Source organism: Diospyros lotus, chromosome 3 (genome assembly GCF_014633365.1).
Source record: "Diospyros lotus cultivar Yz01 chromosome 3, ASM1463336v1, whole genome shotgun sequence".
Classification (NCBI taxonomy): Eukaryota; Viridiplantae; Streptophyta; class Magnoliopsida; order Ericales; family Ebenaceae; genus Diospyros; species Diospyros lotus.
In genome coordinates, this window is record NC_068340.1 from 5,256,797 (window position 1) to 5,279,864 (window position 23,068).

Sequence of the window (23,068 nt, forward strand, 5' to 3'; positions counted from 1 at the left end):
ATTTGTTGAGGAGGATTTGTTTGAGAGAGAGAGAAAAAGAGAGGTGTCAAAAATAGTTCCAAAATTTGTTGAGGAGGATTTGTTTGAGAGCGAGAGAAAAGAGAGGGAGAGATGGGAGCAAAGAATATCCCCAACAGGAGGCAGTAGGGGTTTTTTAAATATTCTAGAGATAACCTTGAAGTATGTAATATCATTTTTAAATTTCCTTATATTTTCATTTTTACTTATACATTTGTGTTATAATTTTGTACATCTTTATTTCAATTATTATATATTTATTTAATAAAAAATAAAACCAGTCCAAACACTGAATCATGAAGCTCTCTCCTCTCTAGTTTAGTGTTTGTCTGGTTCTAAAACATCATTATATTTACATATATTATAATATATAAAATAATTTATATTATTAAAATATTATAAGAATACTATATAACATTTAATCTAAAATATATAATATCTATTTTATATATTATAATGTATAATATATAATATACATAATAATAATACCATACCATTATCCATATTCAAATCATTTATGATATATGTAGTCAGATCCGAATCCAAGTTTGGATAATTTGATCCATGCATAATACCATATAATAGGGTAATTTTCACACACCATCCTTTTAAGGCTTTTTAAAATTGCACCGACCACCCCTGTGTTTTTAAAAATAACACTAACCACCCTTTCCCTTGACAAAACACAAAAATTGGCCATTTTGCCCTTATACTTAAATTCTCTTCTTTCTCCTCTCCCCTTCCCTCCTCTCTTTTTCTCTATCTTTCTCCTCCTTAGCAAGCACCAACATTGGTAAGTCTTTTGTTATTTCTCTCATCCACCCTCCCTCTGTTTTCTCTCTCATCTCCATCTCTCTTTCTAGTCCAACAATAATCATCATTAAACCGATTGTTGAAACCCCATCACAATTTTGCGATAAGAGTCTCAACAAATCTAATTCAGAACCCCATCATGAAATCACAATGGGATCTAGAAATCCTATTGTGATTTTGTCATAGGGTTTCAACAAACCTTTGAATCTAGGTTCAAGGACTACATGGTGGCTACGGCACAGCTGGCAACAATACGTCTCCATCTTCGGATTAGGATTCCAATCAAAACAACAATGTTGGTGGTTTTGATTGAAACCCAACCCACGATACAACAAAATTGTTGTTTCTCTTTTAGGTTTTTTTTTTTTTTTTTTATAATTTTAGAAGAGAGTGGAGAGGAGATTGTAGGAATTCTAACAAAATTAATTGTTGTTAGTTAACGACAAGAAGGTATGTGTCGCATGAGAGTTAACCTCAAGAAAGGTCTGTAACATTTTTGAAAACACAGGGGTAATCAGTGCAAGTTAAACAAACCTCAAATGTGGTGTGTGTAATTTAACCTATATAACATATATAATATAATATCATACCATTATCCATATATGAATCATTTATGATATACGTAATCAAATCTAAATTTGGGTCTAGATAATTGAATCCTTGTTTAATACTAGACTTGGTTAAATGGATTGGATCCCAATTCATTGACAAGCCTAAGGAGGGCAAATCACCTTTATAATTGCACACCCCTAGATCTTGGTTTAGTTTTATACCTCAATAATTAAACTTGGCATGTTCTTGTTATTTAGCTGAAAAGGAACTTAAAAATAAGAATCTAGTAAAAATTTAACACTAAACAATCTAAATCTTCATAAGTAAAAATGGGATCAATTTTAATACTTGAACTTTTAAAAAATGGGTCAATTTTTTACTTGCAATTAGTCAACCGCTAATTTGACTAATGAGAGATAACGATTGATTGACAACAGGTACTAAGAAGGGACAATTTTAAAGTTCAAATACCTAATTGACCCAAAAAAATATAGCTTAAACTAGACATTGGCATATAGTACGGGGGCCAAATTGGCCTATAATAAATATTAAAACTACTAATTTATGCATAACGTGAATCTAGAACTTTCAGCAATCAAATTGATTGTTACACTTGGTCCTGTAAGTAGCAGCTATCCTGGTCATGACATTCCCTCCCCCTTAAAAGAAAGATTTTTCCCAAGAAATCTCAGTAACTGTACCAATATTTCTTCATCCAACCCCTACTTTCACTATCTGATTCATCCTTCTTAGATTGTAGGGTGCAAAACCCTTGACCTTCATGTAGTAACCACGCCAATTAGTTTTAGCAATAAGTATTCCGACAACCTCATGATCTTCCATCATCTTCTAAAACACATTAAGGTTCTCTTGTTCAATCTGTTTCAATTGTTCCTTCTGCATCCTCCTCGGCCTCCAAGTCCAGTTGGATTCAACATTTACAGACTCCAACTGTGCCTTAAAAGTATCTTTTGCCTCCCGTTTGTTGGCGCACACCCAAGGTTCATCTTCCATAGATTTCTCCTCCAATGGTGTCCCATTGACTTGTCCAGCAACCTCTATTCCTTTCCTGGCATCTTAAATTGTTTGATCTATTACCAGTAATTCATCCACTCCTTACAAATCAGAGGTCTTAGGTAGGATTCCAACTTCTACTGGAATCAATTCTACAATGGATCTTGAATAAAGATCAACTAGTATACTGACTTGAAACTTAATTGAAATCAAATCAAGTAAGTCATCCAACTTTTGGTTGATGTTAGCGAAACTTTTCTCGAATGTTTTCTCCAATGACTGCACAGCATATCTGGTGATCGTATTCTCTTCCCAACAACGATCCATTTCCTCTTGAATCTGCCGCAAATCCAACTCCATGGCACCCAACCTCACCTCCATGTGCTTTGTGCGGGTCTCTTCTGCCATTTCCTTAGTCGAATCCTTTTAACTTCACTCTAAACAACAACTGTAATTGTTTCCAATCATCGATAATTGTCACTAAAACTGCTTCCAAAAACAGCCTTGTTCTGCTCTCCTTCAAAGTCTTGATTGAAAACACCTAAATCCAGCCAAGAATCAAACCGCTTTGATACCAATTGTCAGGACCCTAGTCCAAGCTAATGTCTTCTTCAAAGATTGAATTAAAATTGAGGGAGAAATAAGAAGAAATGGGAGAGAAACAGACAGAATAATAGGGAGAACAGACAAAAGTGAGGAAGAAAAAAGACAGAAATAAGGGAGAAATAATGAAAACTTGAGAGAAAGTAAGAACTTTAATTTTGATCATTCATATTCCCGTAATAAGGGCTATAGCTTAATATATAAAGCTATTACAAAGCAATTACCACTCCCCCACTACCAATAATTGCTCCTAAAACATTTCATAACTATAATAACCTGAAAATACAATTAATAACTAACTCCTTCTGCAAAACAAAATAATGGCGCAACGTGTAGCTCGTGTGTAAAGAAAACACACAAAGAAACCCTTGAAACAATAAGTTTCAAATACCCTTGAGGAAACAAACTTCAACGACCAAAGCTGGACTTTCAACTAGGCGCAAGAACCGAAACTGCTTGCTGGAAAAAACTGAACTAGTTTGCTGGAATTTATTGAATAATAAAACTTATTACAACCCTTAGCTTCTAGGTGTACTTATAGAGTTTGGATAATCCATCTAACACTTGTAAATAAAATCCAACTAGAATCCTAATAGAAATAAAACCCTAATCAAACATGAAGTAGAATCCTAAAACTTATGAAGTTTCGCTACTATTCGGGCGTTACTGTTTGGGCCAGTTTTGGGTTGCCTGGTTTGGGTCGGGTCGGCCTTGGGCTTGGTCTTGATCAGTGACCGCATCAAATAATCTGCTGCAAAAATAAACTACCCAACTTATCCTGGTCGTGACACAAACATGCAAGTATTAATTGTAGTTATAGCAAGGTGGGTGGCAGTCTAGCCTATGGCATTGCTCAGGATTAGCTGAGACCTGCACCATTACCTCAAAAGATAAAGAAGATGGTAAGCTGTAGCCTACATTAACCACAGCAGTTGTGCAAGCAATCTATGATGTAGAAAAGCAAATTTTAATCCATATTGCTTGTGGTTAACCAATCACTGAAGTAGAGAAGTGAATCTGTAGACTAGCTCATACAATAAACTTAAAACTAAATCACAGTTCCAAGACAGTAAAATTGAATATTGACTTGTTTCCAGCATGAGCCATCCAATTGTTTTAATAATCTCATTACTACTTATGAAAGTTCAATTTCCCATCTGGCCATTGTCAAGTTACCTTTCTGAAATATTCAAGAGCCTCTGAACTGACTTTACACAGATCTGTACAGAGCTGGATTCCAGTTATTAGGACTCCATGGTGTTTCTCTTTAAGCAAGGAAGCAGCAGTGTTTATAAAATTCTCTGCCAGGTCCGGGACTTTCTTTATAATCCTTATGGAGCACAAGGCTGCCTGCATTATAGACAATGAGTAAACAAGACATTTATACAAATTATAGAAGAAAGCCCAGGCAAAAAAATGAAAGATAAAGGGAAAAAAATCACCAAATCATGGAGCAGCAAAAATTTTCATATTGCTTTACTGTAAAAGAAATTCAAACACTAACTGCATTTTAACTCCACTGTCAGCAATGGAAAAGGCCAAAGCTGAATAGAATCAAGGGTCTGCTTTGAAAATACAGTATCATTATTAGCACCAATCCTATCCAGATTATACCCCAAGGATGAGACTCTCCATTGTAAAAGAAATTAGGACTAAAGCAAACTGAGAAGAAGGTAAATTGCACCAGTGCCTAAGTTCGATTTTCTGGCATGCAAAGTCATTTCAACATGATAATTGGCATGGGAGGAATAACTCAAATATGTAGCTGATCACCAATGGACCATATATACGAGAAGAACATGTCAAACCTTAACTCCACTATGTGGGGTCCGCGAACCAGGCAATGTGATAAGAATTAAAATGTATAACAAAAAAATAGTGTTATGTGGTTAATTATAGGGACAAAATCTCATGCACAAGTTCTTTAATCAGGAAAAATTAATAAGAAAATAAAAAGTCTGCAGTAGCATTGACCCCATGAAATAGACAACCTCGTCCAAAAGCACAAAAATATTTGATGCTGAAGTTAAGTCTTCACAGATCATTTTCTAGTCTGCTATATGTAGTACATAAATCAGAAAAGGAAAGGGTGATAAGCATTTAGGTTCCAAAAGTAAGGGCAAGTACAATGAAGGGCAACTCTTTCACCACAAAGCAATCTAAAGGGGCTTACAAACTTTATGATCATTCCAACAACACAATCCACTCAATATCATTTAATTTGCCACTTGGAAAGCCACTTTGTGTACCCAAAAAAAAATAAAAAGAACGAAGAAAAATGATCTCACTCCAGGGCTCAGGTCTAAGAAGACAGCAGTATAACTATAAATCATCAGAAACTTTTAGGCACTCCAGTCCCAACAACTCCACAAGATAGTCCAAAAATATCATATTCATGCATTTTTATGAGAAATTATGGATGTAAAAGGACCCTAAAGACTTACTTTCTTCCGAATATTTGGATCACGAAATTGCAGTAACCTTTCAACTTCTGGTGCAAGATCACGAGCCATTTCTGCAGAACATATATTTCCCAGAGCACAAAGAGCTAGTCCCACAATGTACTGATTAGAGTGATTCAGATCTCTGTGCATAAGTTAAGATGTTTGAGTAACGTAGTTAGGAAGCAGAATGTGCTAAAGCAATACAAAACTAAATTCATCTTGGAAAGACATTGACAAGAGAACCAATAATTAAATGCAAATAGAAATTAGAAATCCTTATAGGTTGGATACTGCTTTAGCGAGTTTGTGACCAACATCAGAACTTCCTGTCTTTCATCAAGAAGCAGCATAAGGCCAAGATATCCTATTCTCTTCTCTGGAAATCCAGCTGATGCAATTAACTTCAAGCATTCCATTTGACCAAAATGTGTAGGGTAACCAAGCATGTGAATGAACATAAGCTTTGCCACATTACGATGCCTATAATCTTGATCATTTTCACTAATTGCTGCACGAATTGCAGCACTCTCTTTTCTTACAACAGCCCGCTCCTCTGCTGCAGTTTTGCTAGCACGTATAGCCCGAATCATGTCCCTGCATTGGAAAAACAAACATATAGCCAGTTATCACTATTGAAACAAAATAAACATAATTCAATGCCATGAGAATTTGATTGCACTCTAGCAATAGGTTTGGGAGGGAAAGGAAGAACCAAATTCGGATGCATGAAGTTAAACACCTACAGTTGTTAGTATGGGAGGAACAACCAGACCAGAAAGGATATAGCATTCTTCAAATGTATATTCTGTGTGACATTAACACTTTGTTTAAAGCTCCCTGGATTCGCCTAAGCAGCCTATGATTCACTGAGGCAGTTGAGCTGGACAAGTATTCAGTTCTAAGGCATTTCAGACTTAAGAAGATGTGCCTAAGTTTTCCAAAACTAAACAATAAATGGGAGTGCTGGGCATGCTTCCTATCTGTCTCAGAGACAACTATAAAGTTTCCAATTTATATTCTCTAGGCCATTGCTTTTCGTAACTCAATTGATTTGATGGTTTTGGTGGATAAGACAACAAAAACTTACGGATTCTAGACATTCTTAAGGCCACCATGGTTTTCTCACTGTTCAAGCATGTTTAGAGGTAAGATATGTGTCCATTCTCTACCATTTTAATTACTTTTGTGTGACTCTGGTTCTTTTTATTCTTAATTGGTTAAACAAAAAACCTGCAAATACACATTCCTAAAAAATTTCAACACTTCACAGTGGGAATAAAAATGAAAGCAAGGTCATAGCATGGTCTAGTGGCGCTATCAGTCTTTCCAAATTGAAGAATTAAAGAGAGTCAAAAATTTTAGGTCAAAGGCGAAGCCCAACTAAAGGAGGTGAAACCTCAGTCTTTTCAACATCAAATGCCAAAAGCATAAAGGAAGAAAAGGCAGAAGCTACAAATCATAGAGTTGCACATAATTTGAGACCACACTCAGGTGAAATCAACTTCATATCATTCACAAGACAATGTTAGAAATTCCATGAAGAATAAGAATAAAAAACCATTGCAAACAAAAAGAGTTATAGATCTCCAAGCATGAGGTTATGCTTTTCGAATCCACCACATTTGCATATGATATCACCAGGAATCATGCTATGATAGTTTGTGAGGGAGTTAGTGACACAATGCCCCCAAGCCTAGGTGTTTTCAACATCTAAGACCATAGTCCTCATAAGCAAGATAGAAGTAAATACAAGATATTGCCTCAGACCATGGTGGTCTCAAACAATAGAATGGCATTAAAAACAATTAGACAGTGTGCACACGGAAAGCATATATTCATCTATCTAGACCTTACCGTCCTAGATTTAAGTTCAACAAAGGATAGATTTTAAACACCAAGCAGACCAGAGTTATGAGAAATCAGTATTTTTTCTCTTTTAAATTTGTAAATGTAGAACCCTTCATTCCAACACATTAAATTATTGTTTTCTCCTTCAAAAATGCATTACATCTTCATTACAAAATGCTAGATTATTTGATTCAAAAGAATTCCCTAATTTCTTCCCTCAACATTCCCCAAAAGAAGACTTAATAAAGGATCATCTCATGCCTAAACGAGTAACATATGGTTGCTGGAATGTATGGTTATCTCAGGGTGCTTGATTGTCTTGAGAATCTGATTTTGGCGCACGGGACCAGATCCTGGAAAGGTATTATGTTAGTCTGAAGGATTTTAGAGTACCCTTATCTCCTCAGTTAAGGATGGATACTCTTATGTACTTCCTAAGCGACTGGTTCAGATTCTCTTCTCAACTCTATGCGTTCCCATGTGCACCCCTATGCACCACCTTACCCAGCAGGCATATTCTTAATATTTCCGAGCTCCAATAAAAAGTGCTACACTCCAAGCCTACTAACCCCAATCCTCCAAACCTCTACTTGTGACATTTCTCCAATAAGGACCATCAATGACACATGACCCTAGCCCAAGCCTGTAGTAGCCACTTATGAATTGCAAGCTATGGTCCAGTTCATAAAGACACATGGAGACTGATAAAATTAGGTAGATTGAATCAATTCTACCTCGTCGATTTCAGATTATTCCTTGAGAATAAATACACAAGTCTCCTAGCTCATTACTAATTCAACTTCAACTCTAACTCCTAAAATATCTCCTAATTTACAGCTCTTAGATAACTCCTAATTTATAGCTCTAGATTACAACATAAGCAAATTAAATAATCAAACTTAAACAGATAACTAACTAAAAATTGAAACAAATTATTATCAATAAGAGATAAGAGGATATGGATGAGATTATCTGGTATCTCTTGATTTTATTCCTTAGCTCTTTTACTTCAAATGTCCGTTTGAGCTGCTGTTTCAGTTGCTGAATTTCTTGATGATTGTCTCCGGTGATGATGATATCATCTACATAGACAATTAGAATTGTTCTCTTCCCATCTCTCCCATTCTTAGTAAATAAAGTGTGATCTGCTTGTCCTTGAGTATATCCCGGCTTGTATAATGTGTTGCTAAATCTCTTGAATCAAGCTCGAGGTGATTGCTTTAGCTCATATAAAGATTTCTCTAACTTACATACTTTACTTCTTGTGTGATCATCAATGAAGGTTATGAACCACAGAGTATTGGTTAGGTTAGGAATTCTAGTTGGATCCCAAATATCACTATGCACCAAGTGAAATGGTTGTAAAGGTTTATAAGTATGTTTGGAGTGAGTACTTCTAGTTTGTTTTGCAAGAATGCAATGTTCACAAGAGAAGCCTTGAATTTTATTGATAGAAACCGAAGGGTACAAGACTCGAAGATAATCTAAACTAGGGTGTCCTAATCTTTGATGCCATAGCATCAAGTTATTTCCAGAAACAGTAATCAAAGAGGAGTGAACTAGGGACCTAAATTCTTCTTAGTGATCAAGCCTTGATATTCGATACAGACCACCCTTTTCTTCAGCTTTGCCAATCCTCCTCCCAAAAGATATGTCCTGAAAAACACAATGAGAGGAAGAAAATATTACTGAATAGTTTTTTTCTTCTGTAATCCTACTTACTGACAGAAGATTACATCTTAAATTAGGTACATAAAAAACTGATTTTAAGCTTAATCCTGCAACATGTGCTGTCCCTGTTCCTTGAACAAAAGTCCTAGTACCATCAGCCATAAAAACTGTAATATTCTGATTACATGGCTTATAATCTGATAATGTATCAATATCACCTGTCATATGGTCTGAAGCTCCAGTATCTATGATCCAAACACCAGTTGACAATCTTTTTGATGATAGAGAATGACTAATTTTACCTTGCTTGGCCAAAGATACCACAGAATTGTTATTGTCGTTTGAACTTTTGACCGGCTTTTATATCTTGGTTTGAGTCAACAACTGGTGAAGGACTTCCAGTTGTTCTTGAGTTAAAGAAACTGGTGCTGGAGTTCCCTTGTCAAATTCCATCATGTAAGCAATTGATTGTCCACTTTTCCTTTGATTCTTAGGTTTCCAATTAGGAGGTTTTCCATGCAGCTTCCAGGGAGTCTCTTTTGTATGGTATAGCTTGTTACAATAGTCACACCATTGTTTTTCTCGCTGGTTGTCGCCTTTAGTTGGAGTAGACATCCTTCCTTGAGTTGTATTCAAGGCAGAATTCTGTAATAATCCTTCACAGGTTGAATGATTGGACAGCATTATTTTCTTTCTACTCTCCTCCCTTCTAACCTCAGCAAATACCTCTCTCATAGAGGGAAAAGGCTTAGTTCCAAGCAATCTTCCTCTTACCTCGTCTAAATCCGGATTTAGACCATGTAGTAAGTCAAATATTCGTTCTTTCTCCACCATTTTATCATATTTCCTCCCATCAACTGAGCATTCCCATGTGATCTCATGGAAGAGATCCATCTCTTGCCATAACTTAAGTCAAGATATTGTAATACTCAATTACAGAATTGTTACCTTGCTTGGTGGATCGAATAGTGGATCTAACTTGGAAACACTGAGCAGTATTTGCAAGATCTGAATAGATCTCTTGGACAGCACTCCAAATTTCACTAGCAGTCTTATAAAAGAGATAAGTCCGTCCAACCTTTGGTTCCATAGAATTCACAAGCCATGCCATGACAATGGCATTCTCGGCTTCCCATAATCCATATTCTGCAGATTTTGTACTGGGCCGCATTGTTTAACCAGTCAAATATCCAACCTTGCCTTTGCCTTTTATCACAAGCATACCCGATTGGAACCACTCGCGAAAGTTGGTTCCATTCAACCTATGAAGAGTGATTTGTAGGGAGGATCCATCAAAGCCTATCGCTACCACTGGAGCTTGAATATTCCTTGCTGCTGGAACTCGGCTACTGGGTGCCGAAGGAGGACTTGATGCGGAGACCTCACTGGTTTGAGGTTTTTCCACCATTGTATAAGAGTTCTCTTACAAGAACTCTTTGTTAATCAGATATCTCACGAGCAAGGCTCTGATACCATGATAAAATTAGGTAAATTGAATCAATTCTACCTCATCGATTTTAGATTATTCCTTGAGAATAAATACACAAGTCTCCTAGCTCATTATTAATTCAACTTCAACTCTAACTCCTAAAATATCTCCTAATTTACAGCTCTTAGATAACTCCTAATTTATAGCTCTAGATTACAACATAAGCAAATTAAATAATCAAACTTAAACAGATAACTAACTACAAATTGAAACAAATTATTATCAATAAGAGATAAGAGGATATGGATGAAATTATCTGGTATCTCTTGATTTTATTCCTTAGCACGAGCCAACCAGCCAACCCTAGCTTTATCTTCTTCCACCAACAGAGACATATTCAAGTTCATAAAGATGGTTCCTCCACCCCAAAGGAACTTCATATTGACCGATTTTAAAAAGAGAGAACATGTGAACAAAAATAAAAAATAGTTACAGACTACCACCTTTGCAGCACTCACAACTGTTATGTAGCTAGGGTTTAACCTAGGGTTTGGATTGAAATCGGAAGGATCCAAGTGAATTAAGACCAATAACAAGACTGGATTGAGCGAGAATTGGACAGAAGGAGGGAGATTATAGATGGGAATGAGGGAGAGTTGCAGAAGAATAGAGCGGGGGAGAGAAATTAGCAGAAAGGGAGAGAGAAATTAGAGAGCATTTGAGAGAGAATTCATGAGAAAGAAATTGAGAGAATTCAATATCATTTCACCTACATTCTCTAACTACCTTAGCCTATTTATAGGTTGTTCCAACCTATCTAATTGACAAGTACAGCTATTCTTAGCAACCTAGAGTACAATATAATAATGCATGTAACTAACTACTATTATAATGGAAATTATAGCCTAGGGGATCCTTAGGGTTGTGACAATTCCCCCCTCCTTGAAAGAGTTCTTGTCCCTAAGAACATACAGCAAGTAGCCATTGCTCTTCATCCAATCTCAGCTTCCTCTATATGGTTTATTCTTCTTTCTTCCTCCTTCTAGGTCACTTCCTTTCCACTTTTATGTTCTTTCTATTTTGCTTTTCCTACAAATGTAAAATGTATTCTTTGAGAGTCTTTATACAGAGATTATGCCAGTGAGTTGTAATAATAAGCAGTCTAGCAGCAACCTCGTCTTCCATCTGTTAGGATACCAGATAAAAATCCAACAGCAATCAAATATCAATAGCTTCTAGTAATTTTCAGCAGAAAACAAGAACAATCCAGGGCATTCGAGAGGCCCTTACTCTCCCAAATCTTCTATCAAAAAAACAACTACCCTCTCCCTCTTCTTCTCAGCTATTTATACCTCTCCTTTGCCACTCTCTAACCGAATTCCCTTGCACATGCAGATCATTCCCTCATGTGGATTACAAAAGTACCCCCCCCCCCCCATGCGCACATGCAGGTTGTTACAACCAGCATGTGCCAATTCCCTATTCTAACCTTCATGCTGTTGTCCGTGGCGTCTTTGGTAGGTCCAGTACACCGGTGGCCTATCATTACTCCCCTCCCGCACTTTCACCTTGTCCTCAAGGCGAAAAGTAGGAAATTGTTGCTGAATCATATTGTAGGGCTCCCAGGTTGCCTCTAATGGGGGTAAACCCTTCCATTGGACCAAGACATCCAGCCCACGCAAATTAGTACCTCTTCCAGGCCGAACTCCCAGCACCGCTTCAAGTTCAACCCTCATCTCCAGATCTGCATTCAGCTGGTGTGGAATATCCACTCTTGCTCCCCCTTCTCCCCTTGCCTCCCTTAGTTGTGATACATGAAAAACAGGGTGAATATGGCAGTGTGCTGGTAGCGCCAACTTGTAAGCTACTGGCCCAACCCTCTGCACAATTTCGAATGGCCCATAGAACCTAGGAGCCAGCTTCTCATTAGGATGGACAGCCAGGGTCTTCCTTCGGTAAGGCCTTAGCTTCAAATAAACGAGGTCTCCCACAGCAAACTGAATATCCCTCCTTTTCCAGTCAGCTCCCCTCTTCATGATAGCTTGAGCTCTTGACAATTGGTTCTTGAGTTCTTCCGGGGCTTGATCTCACTCAAGTAGTAGCTGTTCCACTACAGACACGGTCGTAGTTCCCTTGTCAAATCTGATCAAAGCTGGCGGTTCCCTTCTATACACTGCTTGAAAAGGAGTTACCTTTGAAGCAGTGTGGTATGAGGTGTTATACCACAATTCAGCCCATGGCAACCACATATACCAGCCCTTAGGCCTCAATGATGCAAAACAGCGTAGGTACGTCTCTAGGGTCCTATTGAGGACCTCCGTTTGCCCATACGTTTGCGGGTGGCAGGCCGTACTACAACGTAGTTTAGTACCTTAAAACCGAAACAACTCCTCCCAAAAATAGCTCATGAATACCTTGTCTCTATCCGAAACAATAGACCGGGGCATGCCGTGAAGCCTCACTATCTCTTTGACAAAAATCCCAGCCACCACTCTTGCTGTGAATAGATGTTTGAGACCAATGAAATGCCCATATTTGCTGAGTCTGTCCACCACCACAAGTATAGAATTCATATGGCCCAACCTCGATAATCCCTCAATAAAATCCATGACTATATCATCCCAAATCTAACCAGGAATAGGAAGAGGTTGTAGAAGACCCCCTGGTGTTAACGATTCATACTTATTGTGCTGGCAAACGTCACAATTTCTTCCATATTGGCGTATGTCACGCGTCATACCAGCCCAATACACACTTGCTACAATCCGTTTATATGTTTTCAAGAACCCTGAATGACCTCCTACACTTCCGTCATGACCCTCATGGAGCAATAATGGAATTAGGGAAGAACCCTTAGGCACAGTCGCCCTTTGTAGAGGAGTTGGTCACCCACCAGCTGAAAATCTGACCGGGAAGTCAGATCCTGCTGCAACTCCCATATAATCCCTTGTAAGTAAGTCTCTTTCTCCACCTCTCGGGCCAGCTAGTCTAATTGAACCACCTTTGGAACCGTTAGAGCTAATAGGGCTGCCGGGTGACTGATTCTTGAAAGGCTATCCACTGCCTTATTTTCTAACCCAGGGTGGTAGTGTATCTCAAAGTGAAACCCCATCAACTTCAATATCCATCTTTGATATTCCGGGCTCACCATTCGCTGCTCCAATAAAAACTTCAAGCTTTTCTGATCTGTCCTTACAATGAACTTTCTTCCCAAGAGGTAATGCCTCCATTTTTGGACTGCAAACACCATGGCCATCAGCTCCCTTTCGTAAACCGATTTTTTTCTCTCCGATGGCTTAAGAGCATGGCTGAAGTATGCAACTGGCCTAAGATTCTGCATCAATACCACCCCTAACCCTTGCCCTAAAGCATCAAACTCAATTATAAATGGCTGATCGAAATCTGATAGTGCTAGAAACGACAATGACACCATTGTTGTTTTGAGCTGCTAGAAGGCTCGCTCAGCTTCCCCATCCCAGAAAAAATTATTCTTCTTTAGTCTTTCCGTGAGGGGCCACTCCATCTTGCCATAATCCTTTACAAACCTCCTATAGTACCCCATGAGACTGAGGAATCCCCTCAATTCCTTCAAAGAAGTGGGCGCGGGCCAGTCCAACATGGCTTGCACCTTGCAGCAATCAGCCGACACGCCTTGCTGGGAGATGACATGGCCAAGATACTCAACTTCCAACTGCCCGAAGGAACATTTTTTCTTGTTTGCAAACAACTGATTTTCAGCCAGCACCTTCAGAACACAACGCAAGTGCTGCACATGCTATTCAAAATTTTGGCTGTAAATTAATATGTCATCAAAAAACACTAACACAAATCGTCTCAAATACTCCCTGAATACATCATTCATTAAAGATTGGAAGGTGGCCGGTGCATTCGTCAATCCGAAAGGCATGACAAGGAATTCATAGTGGCCCTCGTGTGTTCGAAATGCAGTTTTTGGCTCGTCTCCAACCTTGACTCGAATCTGATGATAACCAGCTTTGAGATTCAATTTCGAAAACACCTTAGCCCCATGTAATTCATCCAGCAGCTCATCAATGATTGGGATTGGAAACTTGTCGGGGACTGTTACTTTGTTTAGAGCCCGATAATCTACACAAAACCTCCATCCCCCGTCTTTCTTTTTAACGAGCAGCACCGGCTGGAATAGGGGCTGACACTTGGCTCTATAATTCTAGCTACCAACATCTCACGTACCATCTTCTCGATCTCGTTTTTTTGAAGATAAGGATAGCGGTAAGGCCGAACACTAACCGGAGGAGTGTCGGGTAGAAGGTTGATGGCATGGTCCTTATTTCTGGTGCGTGGCAGTCCCTTCGGGTCGACAAAAACCCCTGCAAACTCAGCCAATAATTCCTCTAAACTCCGAGGCAATCCCACTTGCAATTTGTGGAACTCAGCAGCCACCTCCTTTCCTATTTCCAACAGTACTCCCTCCCCATTTTCTTTAAACGCCTTCATCATAGCTTTTAGGGAGACTAATGTCTTACTTAAGCTAAGGTCCCCCTGCAAAGACACAGCCATTCCCCCCACCTGGAACTTCTTGGTCAGATTCCTCCAATCCACACTCATTTTCCCCATCGATGCCAGCCACTTCATGCCAAGAATGACATCGGAACTCCCTAACTCAAGTGGAAGAAAATCTTCCACTATTTGCAGATTATCAAGGATCAGTTTCACCCCCTTGCAAATTCCCGCTCCTTGTATAGCCATCCCGGTTCCCATTATCACCCCATATCTCGCCGTTTCTGTCCTAGGCAAACTCAAACACTGCACCAACTCAGACACTATGAAGTTGTGAGTAGCTCCTCCATCCACAAGAACCACTACCGGATGCCCTTCTATGTGTCCCCTTAGCTTCATTGTTTGTGGTGTAGTCAATCCCACAACCGAATTCATGGACAACTCGATCACTTCCCCTCCATGCCCCAGCTCCTCATCGCCCACCTGCACTGTTTCGTCCTCTCCTACCGCCTTGTCCATTTCTTCGTCATAGATCATCAAGACTTGGAGCTCCTTGTTTTTGCACCTATGACCTATCGAATATTTTTCATCACAACGAAAGCAAAGGCCCTTCTCATGCTTGGCCTTCCATTCAGCCTCGCTAAAGGTGTTTAAAAGGGAAGCTCCCCACATTTCCAGAGGCGTGATACCTGGGTCCCGCTTGGGTCACTGGCTTCTGGAAGGAACCCGAACTCTTCCCAGGTACCGGGGACAATCAGGTGGTGACCAATGGTGCCAAAGGGTGGCTACTCTTTGGTGGGTTTTCCGCCTTACAACAATTCCAAAGAGTTGCATTCTTATCCTCAATATTTTGTGCCACCACCATGATCCAATCAAGCCCCCGAGGTTACAGTACTTTGATCTCCGCTCTTATCTCTGGGTTGAGACCGTTTAGGAATTGGCCTTCCAAAAACGCCTCTGGAACATCTGGCACGGATGCAGCCAACATCTCAATCTGCAACCTATACTCCTTAACAGTTCCCTCTTGCCGAAGAGCCAAGAAACGCTCCTCCAACGACCCTTCTTGAGTGGAGCGAAACCAGCCTAGAATTCCCTGCTTCAAGCCTTCCCAACTTTGAATTCCTCTTCGCCTAGCCTCCCATTGAAACCAAGCTAGAGCCGCAACTTCAAAGCACAGTGCGGCAGATTCGATCTTCTCCTCCTCGGTTAATTGATTTACCGCAAAGTACCTCTCAGCTTTGAAAATCCACTCGTCGGGATTCTCCCCATCGAATATGGGCATCTCCAGCCTCTTTCCTCGTAATTCCGACCGATACCCACCTCCGATTCCCCCTTCCAAGCAACGGCCTCCCAAAATCCCAGGGGTTACTTCAGAATCCATGGTGAATTCCGAGGGTCCCTTTCGCTCCTTGGTCTTGCTCTTCCTCTCTCGCTCCTGCTCGTCCCACTTCATTCGCATGAAAGCAAACTGCTCTACCATCGCCACATTTTGTTCCATCGCCTGGATGTCGCCTCTCATGGCTTCGACTCCACCTTGCATGCCCTCCATCTTCGACTCTAATTCACCCACTCTCTCCGTTAAGTTCACCATGAAGATCGGTCAGCGCTTTGATACCAAATTGTTAGGATACCAGATAGAAATCCAACAACAATCAAATATCAATAGCTTCCAGTAATTTTCAGCATAAAACAAGAACAATCCAGGGCATTCAAGAGGCCCTTACTCTCCCAAATCTTCTATCAAAAAAACAGCTACCCTCTCCCTCTTCTTCTCAGCTATTTATACCTCTCATCTGCCACTCTCTAACCGAATTCCCTTGCACATGCAAATTATTCCCTCATGTGGATTACAAAACTACCCCCCCCCCCCCAATGCGCATATGCAGGTTGTTACAACCAGCATGTGCTAATTCCCTATTCTAACCTTCATGCATGCTGTTGTCCGTGGCGTCTTTGATAGGTCCAGTACACCGGTGGCCTATCACCATCCTCTCCCAAACCTTGTGGCAATCCTCCTGTTCCATCCGCTTAAGTTGTTCCTTCCCTAACAAAACCAGCACTGGGGACTGTTTGATACCTACTTTAACCCAAGTCACGGACGACTCAGCCTGCTTCGGAACCAAAGGTAAAGGAACAATATCCTTAGGACCTTCTTTCCCAAAACCATTCTCCCCAACAGAAGTCCCAGCGAAAGAATGTCTTTTCTCAACCTCCAGCTTCTTCTTTTGGCCCAAGTCCTTGATCAATGCCTATCCAAGTTCATTAGCCTTAGGATCAGTTTCCATAAAGCCAATATAAGATTGTCCAGGTCCTAATTGTTCAATCAGACCTTCTTCAAATGCATGTGGACCATCACAATCTTAACCCCGCCTAGGATAGATGCTAGCTTATCTAATGGATCCATGTCGTCACGCGATGAACTTGACCCTAGGGAGAATTTTCAATTTCTTTGTTTCTTTTACTACTATAATTTCTTTACTGTAATTTTTTACTTACTGCTGCAATTTCAAATCTGTTTAGAGTTTGTTAGCCTAGGGAATCCACATGCATGTGGATATCGCTGGCAGCAGACGGTTACAACCACCACGCTATAAGAATCTACCTTGGCAGATTGTATAAATCGTTTCCTAAACGATTCCTAGAGGATCAATGAAGAATATTCGAAGATTTCAACCTCTCTATTGTTCTCACTTTTCTCTCTCAACTCTCTCTTTCTCTCCTTGTTTCTCTCTCACTCTCTGATCCTTTGGGAACGCCTTCCCATTCACATTGAATAGGAAGGGAGACAATTGCCAGGCTTAGGTTGTGACACGTGTTTCGTTCCAATTCCGATTGTTCCTTAAGTCCAAAATTTGAGGAAAGACTTCAACACCAATATCCACACAGATGGATGGTCCTTCAATCGGATTTGTCTAATCCAATGTTGTTCCATCAACATCTCTATCTCTCTATTTCTTCATCAGTGCTTCCACCGTTAATTCATGGAACCTAACACTATCAACAGCATGCTTAAGAGTCCTAGGCTAGAGCACCTTCGCCATTGGCCTCAACCCTTCATTCAAGCCACTTATGAAGCTTGAAATGAAATAGGCCTCTGTCAAATAGGAGGTTATGATTGAACATTAGGGCCTTCGGCTCTTTAAACCTCAATTGGTACTCCATCACTGACCCTGCTTGCCTGATTTTGTTTAACTCTTCCACCACATCAGACAAGTCCCGATCTCCAAACCTCTCCCTAGGCTACCCCATTTTAAGGAACTCTTGAGGCTGTAATGCTTCCTTAACCACGTCCTTCTTCCAGAACTCGCTGTTATGGTTGTTCAATCCTAATGATTGATTGTCTGAATCAATCTCTTTTGATTAGAACTTCCGAGATGGTCATCTGAAACATCTCTTCTTGGTTTATCGAAGAATTCAACAAGAAAGCTAACCCGATACCTCTTAGACAGCATCTTTGCAAACTCCTACAGCTGCTCTTGTAGCACACAGCCTATTTCCACGCACGTTTCGTGTATCACTCTTCTTGTTTCCTTTACCATTTGGCTGAACTCATTATCAAACTTCTTTCCCCATGTCTCCTGATTATGGCCAAACTCCTCACGGTTTTTGTTGTATCCCACTAAAAATGCAGCATTCTTCTGCTACAATTGAGACTCTGATTGTCTCATGCGTGCATTGCTCCCCATGGTCGACTACTCATTAATCGGACACTTCAAAGACCAAGGAGTAGGAGTTCTGTACATTTTGAATCCAACCCTTCCGTGAGCTAATCAGCTCTGAATTAGAATAGCCTCAGATGCAATTCAATAGCCAAGGAGGAATTTCACTAGATCTGTTGGATCTGTTGTTGTCTAAAATTTCCATAAAAACCAACTACAACTTCTGAGCCAAGAGTTACTTCTCCCTTTCGATTATGAGCGATCTCAATTTCAACAGCCGAGACCAATTGAACTCGTTAGGATGCTTTGCTTCACCTTCCTAAACACACACAGAATTACTATCGGACAACACTTCTAAATTTCACAATCAAGATTCAAGACCCGGACTCGGATTTGCCAAAATTATCGAAATTTGTTGGGATCTGCTTCACAACTCACTGCTAAAGTTTGTTGAAATTAGCTGGCTCGTTGTTATCACATGCAACGACTTAGATCCAACCGCTAGAGAACAATAGCCAAGATTCGCCTGGATTTGCTTTATGACTCTGTCCAGTAGGAATTGATAGAATCGCCTCTAAACAAATGGTTCCAAATCCGCCAAATCTACTCTGTCCTCCCACTTCGAGCAAAAATTACCACAATTCATGGCCGAGCGTCAATCTCCTGCTCGCCTCCAAGAAAATCAAACAACTCTTCCAAATCACAAGCTGAGAGTCGCATGTAGCTCAACTTACCCAATCGCTTCCTGCAACTCAACCAGCTCCAAGAACCACTCACTCTGTGTCGCCCACAAGTTGAAACGAGATGTGATCGTCAGGCCCTGCGCCTTCTTCGATTGGCTCTGTTGCCGTCCTTCAAGTCGCCTCAATCAATTCCGAGGAACACCTTGTTTGGTGATGATCTATGCTTGGTTCCTTAGGAATCGGATCGAAAATGTTGGCCGATCGATTCTGTTGAAGCTCCTTGAAAATTCGCATGGATCGCCGAAATTTCACAACTGAGGACTGATCGGCTTTGTTTGCCGAATCGTTGTATCTACCTCAATTCACATCTAAAATCGATTGAAATCACAACCAATTATCAATGCTCTGATACTAATTTGTCGTGTACCTAGGGTTTGAATTGAAACCAGAAGGATCTGAGTGAATTAAGACCAATAACAGAATTGGAATGAGGGAGAATTGGACAAAAGGAAGAAGATTATAGACAGGAATGAGGGAGAGTTGCAGAAGAACAGAGAGGGGGAGAGTAATTAACAAAAAGGGAAGGAGAAATCAGAGAGCATTTGAGAGAGAATTCATGAGAGAGAAATTGAGAGAATTCAATATCATTTCACCTATATTCTCTAACTACCTTAGCCCATTTATAGGTTGTTCCAACCTATCTAATTGACAAGTACAACTATTCTCAGTAACCTAGAGTACAATATAGTAATGCATGTAACTAACTACTATTATAATGACAATTATAGCCTTGGAGATCCTTGGGGTTGTGACAACAACCAGATGCTCAACAACATCTGCAAGAGTTGGACCTATAGGTATTGGAGATCAACCATGCATATTTTGGAGTCAAGGAGGCAGCCACATGTTCTATAGTCTACGAATGCGATGTCGATCATGATCAAGCTCTTCCTCAATGGACACAATCAACTAAAGAGATCCACTTCTATAGAAGATCATCTCACTCTTCCGACAAGTCCAGAAGCTTTCCAAATCCACCATCTCTCTCTCACATGTGATGCCACCTTACTCTATAAGTACCCACTTTAGAACGAGCCCCAACAGACCACTCTTCATGCAAGTTGTCCACAATATCAACATTCAAATTCAGAAAGTTTGGACCCACAGAACTCTAGAAATGTCTGCCTGACCTAAAATCATCACCTCCAAACAACATGAAAATGAATGGCATCAAAATCAATAAGGTAATGGCTACTGAGAACAACAAACAACCTTTCACTTTATCACACAAAATGAACTTCCAGGTCACAGCTATGTAGTTAGAGATCAAAGAAATGACATCAGAAAGATCTGGAACTTTCCTGAGGGAAATAAGATAATAGCTTCAGACTAATGGATTTGAAAGAGCAAGTTTATAACTTCCCCAAGGATGGCCATCGAAGAAGTTAATCAGAATTAATTCTTTTACATTGCCTTTGTGGTGGGGAAGAATACAAAAACCTTAAATTTTTAGGAGTACATATATTGGTAACCAATTCCCTTCCCAAAGAGACTTCCATTAAATATGAATTCTTAGGCAGTAAAAAACTAAGCATACAAATATGATATCATCCTCTAACCAATATGGATTGTTTAGTTGCATTCCCCAAAAACTGATAGCTCAATATCTTTGCTTCTTAAGTCAGGTAGTTGTATGGCCTCATGTAGAACAAAGGTCTTCATAATTGAGATGATGAGTACTCTAAACAGGGAAATATTTGGCTTGGTTTTTCAGTAACCGAAAGGAAAAAACAACAAATTTTACAGGTGAAAACATTCAGGACTCGTAACAACGAAATTAGGGCATATGAACTGGAAAAGTAGCTTTCCCCATGCATTGCACAGCGTCGGACATAATGACAGCATATAACGAGCACACCGGTAGCAACCAAGTATTCCTCCGCTGTTAATCTACAAATAATGCCATTGTTCGAGCTGTTCTATTTTTCTGAATTATACACTTTTCCCTGAATCATTGGATAACACTTCAGCAAGGAAGACAAAACACGCCCTCAATTACGAAACCGAACAGCACCCTGAACCCCATGCTTTTCCCAGTGGTCGAGTGTTGCCAGCCAAATCCCACCCCAGTCCAGTTCGTCAATTCCCGTCAAGAGAACACATCTCACACATTACATTGATCAAAGTAATCAGAAAACAATTTAAGACCACCATCCGTCAATCCAATCTACACAGTAGAATTCAACCTAATCGAGTACCGGAGAGCGGAACAATTCCCTAACCAATCCGAGATGCAAGAAATAAATGGGAAATGAGATTGGAAAGTTTGAGCGCTCACCTCAGGCGTGAGCCCGACGAGAAAGGGTTCATGATTGGGTCCGCGGTGATGGTGCGGGAAAGCTCGATCAGATCCAGTTGCGAAGACGGGGGTGAACTCGATCAAACCAAGAGTTGGCTCCAATCCTGAAGCTGAGATTCGAGATCTAAAGAATTGAATTGAAGGATCGGATCGTCGCGGAGAGATTTGGATCTGAGAAAGGAAGGAGAGACACCGATGAATGGGTACATATATATATATGTAATATGTGTATGTGAGTATTATTCTGTTCGAGAGCGTGTATAAATATATTTCGAGAATTTTAATTCCTCTTTGGACCCTCGGTGGAATGCGCTGCAGCGTTCATATGTGCCTGTGTAAAATATAAGATTAGGTAAATTACATACCCCCCCCCCAACTTTTGTTTTCTTCGTTTTCACTTCATTCAGATGTTTAATTTAAATATGAAATAATTCCTTTAAGCCCGTTTTTGGAAAGAATTATCTTTTTCTCATCCATCACAATTTTACTATTATAAAAGATATTTATAGTGTATTTGATTGCACACATTTATCGTAAAAAATATATAATTATTACACATTTTTTATGAAAACAATCAAACACTCTTAATTTTTCTATGAAAAATGTGTGTATAGTACAAGCATTTAAAGATTCTTTCTATATAAGTCATTTTTCAAGGGAGTTAGGTGATTTTTGTTTTGTAGACAATCATTACTTATAATTAAATTCTAGGTAATGCAATCAAACATACTCTTAGATCTTAGAATTAGATGCCTTTCAAAAAATAAAGAGAAAAAAATACTCAAAATGTTTGATAACATTAAAAGCAATATGGCGAAAATATACAATCTAATTGAATCGTTATTAATAAACATTAAAGCTGCATTCTTTTTATTTTTTAATTTTTAATTTTAAATTTTAAATTTATTTTTAGTTTTTTATTTTTGTAGTTTATTTTTAGAAAATTGAAAACACATTCTCTTTGTCATTTTAAAAAATTATTTTTCAAAACAGAAAATTAAAAAACACGTTCTCTTTGAAATTTTAAAAATAATTTTTAATAATATTTTATTCAATAAATTTGATTATTTAGTAAATTAAAAATATTTAATGTTAATATATTATTAAATATATATATACATTAATGAATTTTGTAATATTTTTTCTCATTACAATAATAAAATATGAATAAATAAATAAATATGTTTTGAGTTTAGAATTTGTTTTGAATGAAAACACTTAAAACAACTTTTTGTTGTTTTCAGTTTTCTTTACAAATTTTTTTTTTTGTTTTCAAAAATGCATTTTTAAAAATAACAAAGAGAACGAGTTTTCATTATTTCAGAAAATTAAAAACTAAAAATGACTTGAAAAGAACAAAAAGAACGCAGATGTGCAGTTTGGGTATATTAGTACATAAGCACTATCAAGAGTGCTCATAGCATTGATCAATTCAAGAATCTATGTTGGGGGAGATTAAAATTTTAAAAAATTAATATAATAAAATTCTTATATAA

At 39.0% G+C, this 23,068-nt stretch overlaps 1 protein-coding gene across 1 annotated transcript in view; it reads right to left on the reverse strand.

The window, feature by feature from the left end:
- LOC127796631 (AP-1 complex subunit gamma-2-like) overlaps positions 1–21,799 on the reverse strand; it is a 94,011-nt gene extending 72,212 nt beyond the window's left edge. Inside the window, exons 1-4 of the mRNA XM_052328875.1 lie at positions 21,552–21,799; positions 5,736–6,038; positions 5,445–5,586; positions 4,177–4,350 (exon numbers count right to left, since the gene is read on the reverse strand). Coding sequence (XP_052184835.1) covers positions 4,177–4,350; positions 5,445–5,586; positions 5,736–6,038; positions 21,552–21,583 — 651 coding nt within the window. The 5' untranslated portion in view covers positions 21,584–21,799. The remainder of the gene's footprint in view (positions 1–4,176; positions 4,351–5,444; positions 5,587–5,735; positions 6,039–21,551) is intronic.
- Between the last annotated feature and the right edge of the window lie 1,269 nt (positions 21,800–23,068).